Here is a 20,050-nt window from a genome sequence, read left to right as displayed (position 1 = left end):
TGCTCGGGCAAACGGCGCTGAGCCGGCCTGTGCGGAGCCCCGGCCCTGGTCGAGACTGGAGAGAGCGCACTGGAGCCGAACCGCCAGCTCTGCGAGGGGACAAGCCGCGGGCCGCCCGCCTCGGGCATTCCGTCCAGGCGTCGCCTAGGGTGGTGGCGACCCGCGTCGCCGGTTTCAGCACTGCACGGAAACTTTTCCTACTCTGGATGGATTAAAGTTGCCTGGATTTTCTCTTTCTTTGCAAACGAAATTATTCATTTGCACCGAACCTGGGATTTTTTCTGTAACAAGGATTTGGAAAAGGATGATGAACTTTCTTCCTGCGATAGATCACCTTAAGTTGTTTATTAGGGCTTTTCACAGCTTGTCCAACTATTTACGTCAGCAGCCAACTGTTTTGGAGATTTCTTAACCTCCTTCATGTTCTTATTAGTGAAATTAGAGATCCTCTTTCTAGGAAGATCAATGGAATGATCCTCAATATTATTACAAAAGTTACGTTTTTTAACATTGTGAGTTTCAGACGCCATAATCTCTTAAATACCACGGCCGGGCCCAGGCAGCTCTCAGGAAAGCCTCTCCTCAAACAGATCCTCTCGGGCGCGTTCCGTCCTCCCTTTCCCGGGCGCAGATGTCGGCTCCACCAGAAGGTAAATACCTGACAGCAGGTTCCGTCCGCGCTCTCCCGGCCCGGGCCCCCGGCGTCCCCCCGGCGGCCTCCAGCACCCCGGCCGCGACCCTCCCCGCGCGGGCGGGCGGCGGACGGACGGGGCTCGTCCGGGGAACGCAGGCCTCCCGCCCCGCCCTCGCTCCCGGCAGCCCGGCCAAGCGGAGGCCGCCGCGGGGCCTGCAGGTGGGCCCATGGCCCGAACCTGGGATTTTTATGCTGGAGCTGCTGCAGGGCTCTTGCAAGAACGAAGCCGCGCTGTCCATGTGGGGTTGCTACCGAAACAGAAGAAATTGAGGCTTGTGTTGGAAATCTCGCACCCTAGAGCGAGTTCGGATTCGAGCTGGGCCGCGTAGCTGGAAGACACAGCACTTGGCTCCAGGCAGCCCCAGAGACGCGGGTGGCCGCCGGGTCCCAGGACCGCACGTGCGGCTCCCGCTGGCCGCACAGATTCTGCAGTGGGGGCACCAGTCGGGGGTGGTGGAGGCTCCTCCCGCCCGGAGCTGCGCCCCCTCCAGCTCCGAGGATGTAACCGGCGACGCCTGGGACGCCCCCTCCCCTCTAAGTGTCCCAGAATTGCACTCTCTGGCACCCAGAGCCTCAGCAGAGAAGCCGGGTGCCACGGCCACCCTGAGTTGGATGTGACCAAGCCCAGCCTGGGGCCAAGTCGACGTCGACTGTTGCCCCTCGGCCCCAGCCCGCTCGCGCCTCGGCCATGGCCCCTGGGATGTCGGGCCGCGGTGGAGCCGCCCTGCTCTGCCTCTCGGCGCTGTTCGCCCACGGTAAGTGTCGCGGCGCGGATTCGAGAGTGAAGATGCGGCGGGCGCCGTGGAGGGGGCACAGAGGAGATTGGAAAAAGGCGAACCCCCCAACCCCCCGACTCGCAGCCCCCGCTCCCAGCTTGGCATCTCTGACTGCAGCGTAAGTTGGCGCCAGCCCCCAAGCCCTTTGGAGGGGGCAGAGCCTGCGAGCCCCGCCCTGGGGACCTAGAGCAGCCCAGGAAAAGGGCGACGGATGGGGGAGGCGTGAGGGGGCTCCTATCCTCTCCTGGTTAGAAAGGGTCCAAAGCTCAGTCTGGGGGCGTAACCACCCAGGAAATCTATAGGGATACGAGAGATCTCCTAGATGGCGTCCCGGCCGCTCCTTCTGCCACTCCCACCCCAGTAACCGGCGGGGCTGGGGGCTGTTGGGGCCCACGGGGATCGGGTCTTCCCCCGGCCCTGGCGCGCAGTTCGGTGGGGGGCCGCGCCGCCTGCTGCCTCGCTTCCTGCGGCGGTCCTCCAGAAGGGAAGTGGACTGACAGGGGCCTGGGGAGCCGGCGGCTCGCCCGCCCGCCGTCCTGTGAGCTGCATCTAAATGGCCGGCTTAGCCGAGCCCGGAGGGCGGGGGTCTGGGCAGCGGGCGCAGGCCGGGCGACGGGCGGCGAGCGGAGGAAGCGGCTCAGCGCTCTAGCGTTCTGCAATCTGTTGGGTCTGCTCCCTAGGCTCGCCCCGGGCTCCGCTGCAAAGGGGGTAGGAGAGGGAGGGGCCCGGGCTGGGGCGCTTAGGCAGTGGAACAGCAGGGATGGGGCGGTGGACAGAGGGTCTCTAAACAGCCCCCCGGACTGGGATATCAGATCCGACGGAAGGAAGCTGCAGCAGGCCTTCCGCAAGCTCCAGGAGGCGAGGGGCCCTGATGGAGGGGATGGGAGAGAGCTGCGTGACGGGGAGAATGGAGAAGAGAGGTCTTCTGCCCCGCGCACAACATGGAACCCGCAGGCCTGGGACACATTTTCCCGACCAGCAAAGGGTTGGTCGGCTTCGTTGTCCCACACTGAGGGGTGAGCCTGGACAGTCTGGTGAGGGGCTTAGATGGAGGGGCGGCTGCTCTCTCCGCACAGGTGGAGGTCCCGCGATGTGTCGTGCTCAGCTTTTGCCCACATCAGCACAGTCCCTGGGACCTGCCCAAGCCCACCAAGGGCGCACCTTTGGTCTCTAACCAGCGGCCTCTCTCTCCCTGACCAAGGCGCCTTCTCCAGGTTGAAAGAATAAGGAAAGGGATCTGCTCTGGGAATCGGGGGTCCTGAGACTAGGATGGTGTGGGCAACGGGCAGGCCTCCCTCTAGGGTATACTGGTTCTTCCCAGCTGGGGGCGACTCCCGAGGGGCAGGAGGTGGAGGGGTGTGTTTGCTTTCAGTTCTTTATCAGAAGAATGGGCAGGGAAGGTGGGGTGGGAGGACAGAGGAGTGCCGCTGGGAACCAGAAGTCTCCCCTGCCTGCGCAAGGGCACTGAGGGTAGGGAGGGTGTGGAGGGGCGGGCTGTGTACATGTGTGCCCTGGAACGTCAGGGGCTCTGCGTTTGTGACCCAGCCCTGGTGAGCAGGGAGTTTGGGCACCTAGCAGGAGGAAACCCAGCCTGGCTGGTTCTAGGCAGGGTTCTGCCACTCCTGCACTTTGCTGCCAGAATTCCAGTCTGAAAGCCCAATGGCCCCACCTCAGGGCAGCTCAGATGCTCTCATTAGCTTTCCACTGCCCAGCTTCCTGACCCCTCAGCCTGGTATTAAACATCCTTTCTCCTCCTTCACCTGCTTGAATCCTGCCTGCTTCCTACGACCCAGCTCTGGTCAGGCCTTGCTGTCCTGGCACTGCTTCTCTGGAGGGTTAGCAATCTGCCTCCTTCTCTTCTTAGATGTCAGTGTCTTCTCTGAGCCCTGTTAGGCCTGGAGTGGTGGAGACAGAACCGCGGGCTTATTCATCACTGTCCTTGTACACAGCCTGTGATTAGCACAGCTCCCAGTACATGCACAGCCCAGGGCTGGCTGGTGATCAGAAAGAAGCTATTTGAGGTCATCATGCCCACTGAGCAGGCATTTCCCCTCCTGATTGTCCCTCTGGCACCCTTTCCAGGATCCTTCCCTGAGTCCCCATCCCATGCCTCAGTGCCTCAGTCTCCCCTTCTCCAGGGAAGGGTGCCAACAGATGCTCAAAGCTTAGGAAACCACCCCCCCTGCCACCCCGAAGATGGATAAGGCCAGAATCAAGGAAATTCCTCCCCCCTAAGTCCCATCTCTCCTAGACCTTCCTCCTTCAGAGCTGCCAACACCCACCCTCCCTCTATCAAGAAAAGGGTACATGGTTTAGGCCCACTGCCAGCTGACTCCTGGTTGGGATTTCTGGGCTCTTTGAAGATGCTGGCATGGGGGAACAGTTGCTGTTTTTTTATGCCTGGCAGTCTCCTGAGGCCACAGGTTCCGACCACACAGCCAGACTGGAAGCCAAATAGCCTGGGTTTCTATCTGACTCCGGCGCCATCGGGCAGGGTGACCTTGGGCTCCCTCCCTCTTGTTCCCTGTCTTCCACAAGCAGTGTGGCCTCTGGCCCATCCCACCCCTTCTCACTTTCTGCCAGGACTGCCGGCAGATACCATGTGTGAACAGAACCCCACTCCACTGCAGGGCCCAGCACAGCCTGTGGGATGGCAGCCCCTGCACTGGTCCCAGACTTGAGGCTTCTGCCAGAGAACACCTCAGAAGACCACCTTCCTGCATGTCATCTTTGGGGAGGCTTTCTGCTGCATTTTTATTTTATATAGGAGTTTCGGAGGGTAGGTGGGTGGTTAATCTGTTGGAGAATTGATATGTCAACTGTCTAGTCACCTACTAGGTCACCTGTACTGGCTCCCCATTGCCTATAGGATCAAGGATGCACCCTCCACTCCCCGGTGCCAAAGGCCCTTTATGATCTTGTCTCAATCTGTATCTTCACTTCTGTGGTACTGCCCTCCCTCCATCCTCCATGCCTCTTATGAAGTACTGCCTGTCTCATTTTCATGCCTTTCTGCTTCAGCACCTACCAGCCTCTCCATCTGGAATTGCTGGCCTCCAGAAATCCTTACTCAGCTTCAAAGCCCAACCCAAACACCACCTCCTCCAGGGAGTCTGCCTAGATTATCCCTTGGCCTCTCACCATCCTCCAGCCTCCGACAGAAGTAATTGATTTCCTTCCGGTGCTACCTTGGCCCTTCATGCTGTCTTTCTAGCAAACCTCATGGGCTGTAGTGCATGTGTATGAAGGGTTTGCATGGCATGTTTATACGTGCATTCCTCCTGATACCCGCCTACTTGCATTTAGGGCAAGAGCCATGTCTTCTTGATTTTGTCCCCCTCCTCAGTGCTTGACACATAATAAGTGCTTAGGAGAAATGAATGGGGTGGGAATGCAATTCTATATTGGGGGGGCCCTCTCAGTTTCAATTGAAAAGGGAGCTCTTGAAAAGGCCCTTGCTGGGGGCTGTCTGGAGCTGACAGACCCCAGGCTTCAGACTGGTAGTGAGTGCTGGCAATGCCGCAGAAACGGAGACCCTGAGAGGCACCAGCTCTGATCACCAGAAAGGTGATTGTGTGTTGGGGGAAGGCGCTTGCTTGGCTGCCTTACACAAAATGATGTCCACCCGCAGCGCTGAAACTAAAAGAGATCACAGATCACGGAATCCAGCCTTCATGGGGAGAAGGAAATAGACACTCAGAGAGGGAAAGGGACTGGCCACGGTCATCCTGCCACTTGGTTCTGGAGCCAGGACCAGCACCAGCGCCCAAAGGGGGTTCCTGGTCGGCAGTCTGCTCCAGGGCCCTCAGCAGAGATTCACCAGGTCTGTTACCTGCTGTCTTTATGGCTTCATCCAGAAGTGTGCTTCTGGCTTAACACTAGCCTTGGGTCCCTGGCTGTCAAGACAGTCAGTCACCACTAGCACGAATAAACCTTGCCAAGCACTACAGAGAGAATGTGGAGGGGGTTCGGGACCTGATCTTCAGCTCCCTTTCATGTGCTCAAGTCTAGTTCAGGAGATGAGAAAAAGGCCCAGATTCTGAAATTTAAGGCAGTTTGAATCAGAGGCCCCAGGATGCAGGATTTGGACTCCCATCTCCTGTATCCCGGGGACTCTAAATCCTGACTTTGTCTTCGGCCTGCTGCACAGCCACAGTAATGCCACCTCCCTCTCTAAGTCTTTTCCTCCTCTGCCAAGTGAGAGACGGTGATGCTCGCCAAGCCCCCTCCAGCTCTCCTGTTTTATGATGGAGAAGCCCTGGGTTCCTCACTTATGTTCTCCGTCCCACGCCTCCCTCCACCGATGCCCACAGCAGATGCCAACAAGTGGATACAATTCTCCCTCCCCAGAGTCTCCTTACTTCTTCCTTGCCAGTACTCAGTATGAAATTTTAATAAGAGATTAGACAACCAGTTGTGGGGTTTTTTTTAAAGAAAATTAATTTTTTTCTGTTTTCCTTCTCTGTCTTTTTAAATGAAAAGTGGGGTTTATTTTTTTAAGAAAATAAATTTTTTTCTGTTTTCCTTCTCTGTCTTTTTAAATGAAAAGTGGGCCTCCTTATCATCAATTCAGCTGGCCATGCCATACTCCTGCATTCCCCAAGGATGGGGTGGTATAATCAGAGAGTGCCAACACTCTGCTAGCCCCTGTACCAAGCAGATCTCGGGGAGGGGGTGCTGAGACAGGTGCAGCCAGGACAAGCCCCTGTCAGAACACAGGCTGAGTCTCAAGGTCGTTATCTCCTGTCCCCTGTGGTGTTTGCGCCTCTCATTCCTCCCCTGCCCCAACACACACACACCCCTCCACCCCAGGCCCTGATGGCTGGCAGAGGACCCAGCAGGATGAAGTGGAAAATGGAAGCAATTAGCTGGATTACTCAATGCTTGTGCAAATGAATGAAGGCAAAAATGAATAATTCAATGTGAAAAGGGGAAGAAAAGGTAATTGAAGAAAATCCCTTTTTGACTAAATTATCTGCCTTTGGAAAGTTCTTCTTTTCAAACTCACAGCCTTCTTGCTGCATTCTTGCCCACCCTTTTGGCCTGTGAGGATGGGAAACTGGTCACTCTCTTCTCTTGAATGACTTTTCCTGCTCTGTTCCCATGGGAGGTAGTGGGCAGGGTGTGTGCTTGCTGGCAGAATTCCTCAGCTTACCTCTGTTTCCTGGGCGCATCTCTTAGGGTCCTTAGGGTTGAAAGAGTGTTAGGCCCAAGGTCACCTGGATAAATGGTATGACACTCAAAAGGGTCCAGATTCCACCCAAGAATCCAGGTCTGAACAGCATCAGACCCTACAGGACAGGCCCCTGGGCCTGCGAGAGAACAGGCAGCCAGGACACCGTTCACCACAGGCCCTCCCAAGGGACACAGCCTCAGAAGTGGCCAACCCTTAAACAGAATCCATCAGTTATTTTGAGTGACAACCTCCAAGCTTTTCTGAAAAAGAGAAGCACCTGGGGGAGTGACCTGTATGACAAGGGAGAACAGTCTCACCTTCAGAGGCCCCTTTCTAAGGAAGGAGACACCGCCCCAGGGTCTGACAGTTAGAGGCAGGATGGCCACCTCTGCCCAGACGTTGTAGGACTCACCTTGCAGGCCTTCCCACAGCCCTGGGGGCTGCTGGGGAGCCTGGCCCTGGGCCAGAAGCAAGTGTATTTTTGGTGCATTGATCATGTAACTTTTTTATCTATTTATAGACCCTCTTTTTTTATTTGAGTGTCAATATTTGTTGAAAAGTTTTAGTAAAATGTATTGAACACTAAATTTAATCTTTCCCAGCTCTTTTGAATGTAATCGACTTTCATGGTTAGATTCATAAAAGTACTCATAATGTATTATGTTAGGCCTAGAAAGTATGTTAAACTACTGATTATTATTATTATTTTTTTTAAAGGTAATGTTCTGGTGTCAGCCTCACATATGTTGTTACTGGATTTTTATTGTTTTTATTTTTATTTTTGCTTTTTTATCCTTATATTAATTAAGAGCTCTAATATAGTGGTTTTGAGGAAAAATTTTAAAAAAATAAATTATAAATCATTTTATTGTGAAACTTTTTCTCAGCCAGAGAATTTCTTTTGATCTGAATTTATTCTATCATGCCCTTCTGATCTGACTTTATTTTGTCATAGCTAAAAGCAACTTTTCCTCTTCCCATCTATAGGATTCTGTTATTTTAACAAACATTTGTTATCATTTAGTATCCATAGGAGTCCAGAGTAAATAGTACCTAGATTTCAATCTGACCTTTTTTCCATTCTAGTCTTCTGCATGGCACCAAGAATATCATCAATTCAAGCAGTTTAAGATTGTCAAGACAAAATAGTGATGGTGGTCAAAAAAATAAGCCTCGTGAACATATCATAGACTGTGGTGATACAGTCTGGAGTCTTGCTTTTGGATCTTCAGTTCCAGAAAAACAGAGTTGCTGTGTAAATATAGAATGGCATCGATTCAGATTTGGACAAGATCAGCGACTCCTTGCCACAGGGTTAAACAATGGGCATATCAAAATATGGGATGTATATACAGGTATAGAGTCATAGTTTTAAAAGCAAACCTGTTTTGTGATGCAGGACATTGCTCATAGCACTAGAATATATGATTTGAGGATTTTAACTTACTGAAAAGGAAGAATTGGTGCTGTGAATATTTATAATTGGCCTGAATAGCATCTTCAGCTCACGGTTTTAATTCAGGAAAATAGAGTTCTTGCTGCTTAATCACTCTTTAGAGTGTGTTATAGCAGGAAGGGCATGTAGGAGTGCTTAGATAATTATCACCTATAAACTAGCAATTTAGTTTATGACTCAAATAGCAAGGTGTTCTCTTAAGTGCTTTTTCAAAGATTGTTATTGTGGAGGTTTTCAAGGCAAATCTGGTTTTCAGCAGTCACTATCTAACCTTTGGAAGGTTTTAGTGACATTGTACCTAAAGTTTAACTGGATAGGTTGAGAAGTTAAATTCTTTGGGCAATTAAAATAAATGTTATTCACCACCTAAAACAGCTTCTGGCTGATAGCATGCAGTATGAAATTTGAAGGACAGTTTGAAATGAGCAATATAGCAATATGTGCATTACAGTACAGCAAGTGATACTAACATTGAGTGTGGATAGAGTCAGTAAATTTGATTGGATTCTTGAAAAATACTTAACGTAAGCACATAGATCTTCATAGAATATAAAATGTACAATATTAGATGACTAAAGTACACTTTGCAGAAATTATGTTGAAATTTTAGGTTATTGTGATATCTTTTGGGGAGTTTCACAGTCCATTAGTAATCCAGGCCAAAGAAAAGAAAAAAGGAAAAAAATTGTTTTTTTTTAAGTCATACTATGTAATTAGAAAATGATCATTTGTTTTCTTGATATAAAATGGACTTGATCCAGGAATTTGTTTACATTACCATAATTCCATTTTAACTTTTCTAATAAATTTAGGCTTTACTATCCTGGAAACAATCCATTTTAAAATAGTGTAAATAGAGAATCTTCAAAGGTAATAATAAAAGTACTAACAATAAGTCATGTAATACTTGATAAACTAAGGAGATGCCCAAGTGGAGATGCCCAAGTATTCCTACTCATTTCTTTTTAATGGTGAGGAACCCTGTTTTTAAGAAATAGAAGCTGATGAAAATGATTAACATTGTCTTCTCTCCCCTTCTATTGCATTTAGGAAAACTCCTTCTTAACTTGGTAGATCATACTGAAGTGGTGAGAGATTAAACTTTTGCTCCAGATGGGAGCTTGATCCTAGTGTCAGCCTCAAGAGGCAAAACTCTGAGAGTGTGGGACCTGAAAGATGATGGTATGTCTTTTTTTCCAGGCTTTGAAAAAGAATGAGTTTCTTCATATAACTGCTGAGAGGTATCTGGGATCGTCTGGGGCATTTGATTTTAAAAGTGGTATATGATCAAAGTTTCATTTTCTATGCTTAATCCTTTAGTCCCATTCCCTGTATAGATCAGATGAAACCATAAAGGTGACCCAGAATAGGAGCCAGGGGTTAAACAGCCTGATATTATTCAGAAACTAATGACACAGATGTATATAAACCATTTAAGGACAAAATCTGGATCAGTTTGGGGTTTCATATGAACTGGTCTCTGTTAATTTATCTCCTTTTATCTAGGGAGGGTTATTAACTTTTGTCATTTTGCTTAGTGAAAATTTAAGTAGATTTTGAAGTAACAAACTATAATTTAGTACTCTAATAAAATTTAGATTAAAACGGTTTACACACCAGAATTTGTAACATGTAAATGCTAATAAACATAACAGTAAGTTGGATAGGTTAAACAACAAATTATCTTATAAAAAGTAAAAGAATTTGCCCTCCAGTATAATTAAAGGTACATTAGTGTGTCAAGTACTCAGGTTTTTCTTTTTAATTGTGATGCTTACAAAGTTTTGGGGAGTGTCCCTTGTTTGAGAGGACCAAGGTGAGCATTGCTTCCACCTTCTCAGCCTCTAATGAAAAAATTCATAGTTTTAACTAAAACTGTATGTTTAAATAAAATCAGCTACTACTCTAACAGCCTCAGGGTGGAGATGGACAGGCCTGCTTAAGGGTAATGTAGCTTAAATGGAATGTAGCAGGGAATAAAATCCTCAGATTTGGAGACTTGTTACAGCTGATGGGTAGTGACATTGCCTGATAAAACAATGCACTAATATATTACCAAACCATGAGGTGCCTCAACTACATTTTATCCATTCTCTGATTGCTCAGCTGCGAAGGGGTGAAGAGATTCCAACAGTTAAAACAGTTTGATAATTAAAATTTTATTTTCTTTTACATATCAAGTGGTACTTTCTTTCTCCACATGTTTTTAGCTGTGTGCATGTCTTTTAAGAATGTAGGCTCAGTAAACTTTTAGCTCCAAAAGAGTAGGGAGCTTTTCCTTATTCACAAGCTGTGTGCTCAGTCCCTGGCATATAGTAGGCAGTCAGTAAGTATTTAAAAATTCTTAGACATAATTGTGTGCTTTGGAGTGGAATGTAGGTTATCAAAAAAGAAAAAGGATAAAAAGGCATTTTGAAGATGTTCATAAAGTCTCAGCCTTGTGGTGTTCCAGATCGTTCATTTGTAGAATAAGGGGATTAGACTAAAAGAATCCTGTCTTCTGTAGATGAAGGGTTAGTGAACTTTATCTTAAAGGACCAAATGGTAAATATTTCAGGCTTGTGGACCAGCCTATCTCTGCCATAGTTACCCTAATCTGCCATCGTAGCACAACATGAATAAACTGGCATGATTATATTCCAATAAAACTTTGGTTAAAAAATTAATCAACTAGCATATATTGCCAACCCTTGTTTTCATTAGATCATTGCCTCTATTGAAATTTGTGTTTCTATGATTCTGCCACTTTTGAAATGCCACTTATTTAATGTGGATTCTATTTGGTATTCATTTTTGTCAGGAAACGTGATGAAAATATTGAGGGGCCACCAGAACTGGGTGTATAGCTGCGTATTCTCTCCTGACTCTTCTATGCTGTGTTCAGTGGGAGCCAGTAAAGCAGTATGTGCCAGAGTTCTTGTACATTCATTGTGAATTGAATTACAATAATGTGTGCATAATCACTTTAAATCTAAGTAACCTATTAAGTCTGTGCTCGGTGTCATGAATATCTTAAATGTTTTATTTCATGATGGGGGAGAATTTGCCTAAGAGAAATACAGTTATGGATTGTGAAGTGAGAAGTTGGATTGCCTTTAGTTAGAGATGATATTCATAAAATAAGGGACATGTCAAATTAATTTTTTTCTAAGATCTAGGAAAAGTTTATGTGCTCTATAAGAGATCTAGTCCTAATGTTAAGACATCCCTTGCTAATTATTTTCTTCTCTGTTGTTCTATTTTTTTTTGTCCAGTTTGCTCTTTAAAAGTTTTGAGTCCCAGCTGGTCCTGGACATTTAGCTGAAGAGTAACTTAAAAATGCAGTAAGAATAAAAATAGCACTCATGTATGTCCTAGAGTGAATTATAGATGAAATTAATAGGGTCTGTCATACATAGCATACCTGTAGATAAGGTATAAAGTGACTCCTATGAAGAGTATGCTTATTGATGAACTCTAGTTGTCTAGCAGCTCTGAATTAATATAAAGAGATCTTACTAGCATAAGGTATTTATGAAAATGGTTAAGTCCAAATACATGTGATGATCACAATACACTTGGAATTAATGGGGGGTGGACGCTGGTTAAAATGCATTTTATTTAGCCAAGAAGTATGTTAAAGTGATAGTTGCAAATGCTGGAAGTTTAGAAAAAAAACCAGTTCTTTAAAATCGTAAGAACAGCAAAGCTAGATGTTGACATTGCTATTTTAGGCTGTGTGTTTTCCATATGCTTCTTGCTTTCCCTGTCACAGGTGGTGGCAGCAATATTGGTATGATTGAGGTTATGCTGGCACCACTTGCACACAGGCGCACAATGGTGTTAGCCGGGCAGAAAGAGTGGCATCTCTGGCTACCGGGCTGGGGCGACCTTTACCGTAGGATGAAGTAACCTTGCATTCGGCTGCAAGGTATACTGTACGTACACAGGTGCTGGTTGATGTCCACTTCCTGCTTTTCTTTCTTTCCTTTTTTCTTTTTAAAAATAATTTGCCCCACAGTGAAACCCACTGATTCCTCCGAGTAAATTGATCTCCAGTCTGATAGAATTGGGAGTCTGAAATGTGAAACCAATTTAATTTAATGTAATTGGCTTTCAGATGGTTTCTCTGTGCTGTTTTTTGGAATTCTCTGAGATGCTAGAGATACCTTAAGTCTTTGATCCACTTTAAAATTTGTGTTTATTTTTCTTTGGAAATAATGTATATTGTATCTGTGCAGAAAAAAGTAGCAAAATGGATTGCTTTACTCCAAGGGGAGAGACTGTCTTTATTAGGATTGTTCTAAACCTCAAAGCTCACATTTAATATAACAGACTGAAGTAAACATTAGAATCCTATTTAGAGCTATTCTGCACAGTCTAACTAACTACTGATATTTAGAATCTAAATCTATATGAACTTGTACTAAAGTTATTTAAATGTTTTATACTTACAATGACTAATGACTGTGGTCAGTTTGGGAAAAATAAGATTGGCAAATCTTGACACACAGAATGTTAATTGTGTTATTTTCATAAATTAGCATGTTCATTTTGTAATGTGGTTTAAACATCCTTGTTGTTTGCCAGAGAAATTTCATTCGGCTGTGAAAATTCTCTTTGCTTGCAGTATCTGTTTCTCTTCCTAGGCTCACGTTGGTGACCCAAGCCTACTGTAAACAAGTGATTATCTCAAAGGGAGATGCCAATGGAGTAACAATTTGTTAACCTTACATTTTCTGTCTGTATATTTTTTAAAAATTTGGTAGTTTCTGGAAAAACAAAAGAAGGGGGTTTGCAGTACTTTAACCCTATTTATTTCTGTATATTTTAGTTAATTAGTTTTTGGAATAAATGGATTTCAGTATAACTTTGTGGTTAAATTGCATTGCCTTTTTTATGTTTAGGCTTATTTTTTAAATTAACATTTAACAGAAACACTTGAAATAGAATTTGCATGTCTATTTAATTAACTTAAAGACTGATTTTTTAAATCTATGACATTGAGCATATTTTAAAATTATTCATAATTTGTAATGTTTAATTTAATATCTTAATTAAATTTAGCCATTTTAGTTTAAGATGTGCCATTTTTGTCCTCTGTGTGTCTGAATGGAGCTGTAACATTTGTTTTTTTATTGCAGGTCTTCCTGTGGAATATGGAGAAATACACCATGATACGGAAACTTGAAGGACACCACCATGATGTGGTAGCTTGCGACTTTTCTCCTGACGGAGCATTGCTGGCTACTGCATCTTATGATACTCGAGTGTATATCTGGAATCCACACACTGGAGACATTCTGATGGAATTGGGGTGGGCACAGCACAAATTGTTTTTGTCTGTAACTCATCTTTTCCTATCAGTATAGCTTTTAAGAGGTCACATGAATGATGGAATCACATTTTGAAACCTAAAATTACATTCTCTCATAATTTAAAAGTTTTGGTATTATTTAAGCCTTTGTCTCTCTTGATACAGATCTTGTTATTTAACAATACACAACTGTGGAGGTGGTAATTAGAGTTACGTGTTGAGGAAAAATAGTTAAAACTAAAGTTGGACTTCATCTTAGTGTCTTAACACATTGTAAAAAGGAGATTAGTAATTCTTTGAAGTCCCATTCTTGTAATTCAACTCTATTCAGTCTTCTCAGTTGTCTTCATTAAGGCCCCTTTAATTTAAGCATTATTCTAAGATAGATTCTTTGTACCTGGGTAGTTTTGTTTCTTGAAGTGGCTCTCATTTCACTGAAAACATTTGACCCCAGGCACCTGTTTCCTCCACCCACTCCAATATTTGCTGGAGGAGCAAATGACTGATAGGTGCTATCTGTATCTTTTAGTCATGATGGACTGTATATTGCAAGCCTTGCTGATGATAAGTAAGTGTGTAAATTATAGCTTGACATGTTTACTACTGTCTTCTAAAAGATTTCCTTTCATCCTTCTACTTAATGAAAACATTCTTTAGGCTAAAAAAACAAAGCCCTTCCTGCAGTTTCAGTTTTAATGTCTTTTCTCTAGACAAGACCTTGGGAGATGGTGTATCTTAAAGAATACCAGCCTCAGTAGTATCCATGTAAACAAAAGATAATGTATGCCTTTCCTGTGTTCCTTGTTTGTTAACTTGTTTAGGCAGGCTGGGGAAATTTTTAATTACTTCTACAGCAGCTCATAGGTTTTTTTTTCAGTAATATAAAGGTTGAAGCAGAAGGTCTTTTTCAAAATGAAATAAATGGTAAAATGGGAGTACATTGTATCCACTGCAATTGAAACTAAAAAATAAAATGTCACATGAGTGAGATTTGCTGCTTATTAACAAGAAGCAGAAGCTAGATGTAGCCTTTCCATTTTATGCTTTTATCATACAGCGTCCATGGATAAAGCATTAAGCAATTTGGTCACATCAGTTCTGAAAGTGACTCATTATCTTCTTTCCAGAATGTTAGCAAACATACAAGGGAGAGTTCTTATTTATTTACCAGTAGTGGTTGTTTTCCTGTTTGCTCAGATAGATTCTGAATTTCAGTTGTCTGCTGTTTCTAGACATACTCTACCTAGGTGAAAAAGCTTTATAAATGTCTTGATAAGAGAGTAAAACAGATCAGATACTGATTGTGTTTTAAGTGTAAGAAAGAAAGCTTCTGGTTGTGAGCATTATAGATCTGAGCACTGGGAAGGGAAGGCAGCCCTTCATTATAATCTCAGTTTGAATTGATCCAAATTATCAGTGTGTGTAGATGATAAAATGTTCTATAAAGCATGCTAGAGTAATTGCTTGCAGCAGTGATTCATGCATGTGTATGTGTGTGTGTGTGTTTTGGGACTCAGAACTGAGTGGCATTTCTTTATGAATTTTGAAAGTTGCTTTTACCTTAAATATCCTACTAGATACTCACTGGACAGTTGATTTCCTTTCTAGAATGGTGAGGTTCTGGAGAATTGGTGAAGATCATCCAGTGCAAGTTGCACCTTTGAGCAATGGTCTTTGCTGTGCCATTTCTACTAATGGCAGTGTTTTAGCTGCAGGGTAAGTTGATTTTTTTCTACTTTCTTCAAGAGGCAATTTAAGGTAGTTTTATTCAAAGTAACCAGTATTTTATTGTCTGTAGATCTTCCATAAGGGTTCTTTATAGTACTATTATTGTATGACATAATATCATATAGTGTTATAATATTACATACTATCATATATAATAGGATTATAAAGGAGATCATTGGTTAGGTTTCCTTAATTAAGTCTTAATGTATAGTTTGTGACTCTAATTCCTAGCCTTAAATTGAGCTGCAGGATGTTGGAATACATGTAATTGGGTGACTGAGCTTGTGATTTTTTGTTTCTGTTTAGGACACATGATGGAAGCGTGTATTTTGGGGCAAGTCCCCAGCCTTCAACATTTATGTCGCATGTCAATCCGGAGAGTGATGTCCACTCAAGAAGTCCAGGGGCTGCCAATTCCTTCCAAAGTTTTGGAGTTTCTCTCCTATCATATTTAGAAGACTAGTCTTCTTCCCCAGTAGTAGGGACTGACAGGACATATTTTTCACAAACCTCAAGCTTTACTGACTTCAAATAACTTTTTCAAGGTTTAGAAGATGTATTTAATTGGATACTTTCTTGTACTGCATTTTGATCAGTTCAGCTTTTAAAATATTATTTATAGACTATAGGAGATATTTCTGAACATATCAACTGTAAATTTTTTTCTAAAATTTAACTGTGAAAACATATACATACATGTATATATTTAGGTATAAGCTGCTATGTGTTGAATGGACCCTTCTTTTGCTTTTCTAACTTTTAGTTCCAACATGGATATATTGCTTCAATAGAGCCACATATGTATCTTTGCTGTAAAATGCAAGAAAGTGTCCAAATGGAAGAAATTTTTTAATTTCATGGACACTGAGTGAGACAGTAAATACTGACGTAAGAACGCTGAATTGCCTCATATAAAATGCGTATTTGGTTGGAGGGGGTTCATTAGACAACTGACCTGCAAGAAAACACAGTTTTTGTGTAGGGAAAAGATAGTTTTCTATAGGAATGGCATCTGAGGGGTAGAGTTTGAATGTAACATTATTAAATAGAAAAGAGAGTCAAGATATACCTAGAAAAGGAGTTTCTCCCCCTACCCCACAACTACTGCTATGGACCTTAATTTTGGAAAGAGCTTGCTACTTTAATCCCAGTGGTATAAGGTATTACGAATTTAGTCAATTGGAAAAATCCATCTACTGCATTATTACTGCATATATTGTTTGTGCTAAGGGACAGTTATTTTAAGGCATTATTTTTTGCTTGTTACTTTTGTTTTTTTTACACATAAGAGATGTTTCTGAAGTGGATAATATTGGTGACTTGCCAAAGAGAAGCAATACAGTATATCTGTTTTTGCCTTCTGTTAATCTTACCTGCAGATACTAAGAATGTGCATTATGTAAATTGCTTGAGTACATATTTTTATTGAGTTTTTTAATTGAAGAGTTGTAAAAAAACAACCCCACTCTTGCAAATGTTCCTTAAATATGTTGGAAGGTTTAATGCTCTCTGTAAGACTGATGGAGCACCGCAAGCAAATTAAGTAAGGGTAATAAGTAGCACAAGTATAGCACACTCCTTCAGAGTTAATGCTTTATGAGTTCAACAACTTTACAGTGGTTCTGGGAGAACTGTTAATAATGCTTACCTTAAAAGCATAGAAAAGCTCTAGAAAGAAAGGAAAATAATGAGAAGAAAAAAGATTAAGGGACTCTCTTACCTGCTTACAATAAACCTATCTGGGTACAGCAGCCATAAGAAAAATCTAGTGGTGTGGGCCCTTTGGAGAGACAAAATAAGCAAAACTTTATTAGTCGTGCATGCTCTTGAAGACTTAACTTGTTTCCATTAAGGAGTTATTTGGCAGTTCTCATAATTGGCTCTGTTCAAGAGTTTAGGTCATAAATTTGAAAGCCAGTGGAAAATCTGCCTAAGTTGCTTCTAGGGAGTCACTTGTGTTTTACAAAAAGAAGCATAGAAGCATCTTGTCTTCAAACCTGATGTGATTTCTTTTTTGCATTTTACTTTATATCTGCTTTATAATTTTTAAGTGATAATAAAATACCATTACTCTACACACCATTAAATTATTTACTCTTCAACATATCTGATCAAGTTAAAAAAGCATTTTTGGAAGATAACATTCTCTGAGGCCAGACTTGCTTGGTACCTTTCCCATGAAAACTAGTATGAAGATGAAAGAAAGATCACAGAATTTGTAAAGTAGAAACACACTTAAAAATTTCCATTTGTTGAGAAGAAAATGGTAGCAATAACATTTTAGACTGACCAAAGGAAGGAAGGGAATGTGTGGTTGGTGACTGACAGTCAGATTCTAGCTCAGTGATTTTTAAAAGACTGGCTGCTCCCTCTCTTATTCTTTGCCACAAGCGTATCATTTGGGGAACCAGCAAGATACTATTTATGTTCTAATTTGATTTCCTATTTTAGTTTCCCATGTGAACATAGAAAATGCCACTCACACTCAGCAGCTAAGCTCTTTCCACAATTTCAAATGACTTAAAGTGATTGAAAATGACTTTAAGACCTGTAACTAGATCTTAGGTTGGCAAAAAAATTTTGATCCTTGAAATCCCCTACCTGCTTATGAGTGAGGTGAAGTTTGGATTCAACTGGTTTGCATTGTCCTCAGGGCAGCAAGACCAAGAAGGCTGGACTACACCTTAGCCTGCCTATGGGCTGAGGCAATGGCTTGAAAGTACAGAGGACTCGGCTGTCATCATCTGGCACAGGGATAAGAAAAAGTATGTGAGGTAAAACACTGTCTCAAAAGCCAGAAGCCATAGACTGAATCCAGCCTTCAGGTTAATCCAAGTGAAGGTTTGTGGGTGACAAACATTTTATCCCAGTAATTCTGACCAGGTTCTGGCCTAAGAATACATTTTAACTATAGGATTATAGATTATAAAACAAAAATAGTATCTATAGTAAGAGTTAAGGTTCACTACTGTATGTCAGTTTCAAAATCAGTTAGTGCAGCCATTCAGAATGTATTGGTTTTTTTTTTTCTTAAATCTTTGTCCTCAGAGGTAAAAGTTGTTGGTAGTAAACTACAACCTGGAGAAAGAGTCATCATAACCTTGACTTATATATATGGTAAGATGTTTAGGAGGAATGAAGATGAGTAGGCAATCTCAACCTGCCCATTGCTCTGTAAAGCTTGTTTTTAACCAAAAGTAAAATACCTGGTCTTAATTGGGTATAAAGTGATCTATTTCTATTGTCGATTGCTGAGCAGTTTTGTGTAGTGGTGATTTGGCATTTACATATGCCTGTTATTTTAACAGCTTAGGATTTGGGAAAAAATGATTGAGGCTGGTGTTAGGGAAGGAAGAACAATTAATTCAATTTTGATTAAGTCCAGCATTATTTTCCCTATTTGAGACTACAACTATGACTATCCTTGCTTCTCCTTTACAGATGGTGAGAGAGTTCTAGGAATTTTCTCTGTCTAATACCAGAGAGAAATTGCTCTTTTGGTCTGAGAGTAAAGCCTAGACTTTGTCTAGGAAAACTTAAAATACAGTGAGAATGGTGATAATTTTTGTTTTGTTGTAAATGAGACTGAAGCACAAATGACTTTAAAAATTGTTTTCCAAAAATAAAGTATGAACCACAAAAATCATTTATTGTAGGTCAGAAATAGGCTTGAAATGCCTTGAAGTGAAGACGGATGAAGTGGTGCCTCCCAACAAGTTGTTTTGTGTTTATGTTTCCCAATTGTTCAGTTCTTACGGGAAAAAAAAAGGATGATAAATATTTAGAAATACCTGAGAAAGAGTGATAGATACATAAACAAGCCAAGATGAGGTTAATATAAAATGTAAACCATAAAGGCATATACATTTGCACTAAACCTAACTGGCTCTAAACTAATACAAAATGGGATGCTCATCCATTAAGTCGTGACTCAGTGTCCGTTTAATACTGTCATTCATCCTCAGTTGTTGAGGAAAAGCACGGGTGAAGCTTACTAGAGAACCAGCAGTGATGCCTCCTAAATACTTCTTACATAGATGGAAGTTCTGCTAGAGTCTGCAGATAGCCATTTCTTTATGTTCCCAACTGTTTCCCTATCCCTAAGACCCCTAGGATGTTTTCACAAAAGTTACATAGGTTTCAAGTACTCTCTTGAAGGATACCAGCTGTGCTTAGAAGAGAAACAGCAAACATTCTATGGACCTTCTATGTGGAAGGGTCTGCAGTCCCCAAGTCAAATGCTGTTCCCACCATCCCCTATTTGTGACATAAGCATGGTTCCCTGTTTTATGCAGTCAAATGACATCCCAATTCTTGTAGATATTTGGGTTTAGGGCCCATTACGTGTATGGCCTCTTTGGTGATCACAGGTAAGCTGCCCCAGCCCAGTGTGGTCTTGCCCCTTTTTCTTAATTCCTGTCAGTCTTCATTTCCACACCACTTTCTTGGCCTTTCAAATATTCCCTGCTCCTTGCATATTGGTGCCTTATTTAAAAGGCAAGTGCCTTAGACCTGAGGGGGTCCAGCAGCCTTCTTCCATGGGTTCTGCCCTTGGCTGGCACTTGGGTCACATGACTGTTGCAGCCATGGCAAGATGAGTGATTGGCTCCCGGCAGCCCACATGGAAGTATCCCTGGGTTGGGGAGTTTGGATGAGAGGCCCAGAGTGAGCCCAGCCAGCTTGTGCTGCCTGGAGAAACAGCTCCCTGAGACAGTCTAGGTCACTCTGCTCCAAACTGGCAAAGACCCAGCCTTCTAGGCTTGGCCCGTCTGGCCTGAGATCAGGAGAACATTCACTAGTAGGTTGGCCCAGTTTCTCACACCAGGGCCTGCTGCCCAGAGGACTTTGCAGAAGTGCTGGCTGAGGCTGCAGTCCCAGGAAAGATTTGGGTGATTGCTGCCATGGTTGCTTAATAGCTTGTAAC

The 20,050-nt window shown here is 43.2% G+C and overlaps 1 protein-coding gene across 1 annotated transcript; it reads left to right on the top strand.

The window, feature by feature from the left end:
• Positions 1 to 631: 631 nt before the first annotated feature.
• Positions 632 to 17,203, top strand: LOC140848607 (WD repeat and SOCS box-containing protein 1-like). Its single transcript, XM_073232873.1, is given in 9 exon segments — positions 632 to 853; positions 993 to 1,093; positions 1,312 to 1,449; positions 7,733 to 8,001; positions 9,153 to 9,284; positions 10,903 to 11,003; positions 13,226 to 13,398; positions 15,007 to 15,114; positions 15,433 to 17,203. Coding segments are annotated over 9 exon segments (1,401 nt in total). The 3' UTR covers positions 15,590 to 17,203.
• Positions 17,204 to 20,050: the final 2,847 nt, after the last annotated feature.

The sequence above is a fragment of the Manis javanica genome, chromosome 4 (genome assembly GCF_040802235.1).
Source record: "Manis javanica isolate MJ-LG chromosome 4, MJ_LKY, whole genome shotgun sequence".
NCBI lineage: Eukaryota > Metazoa > Chordata > Mammalia > Pholidota > Manidae > Manis > Manis javanica.
The sequence above is the reverse complement of the archived record's forward strand: the minus strand, read 5'-3'. Positions and strand labels throughout refer to the sequence as shown.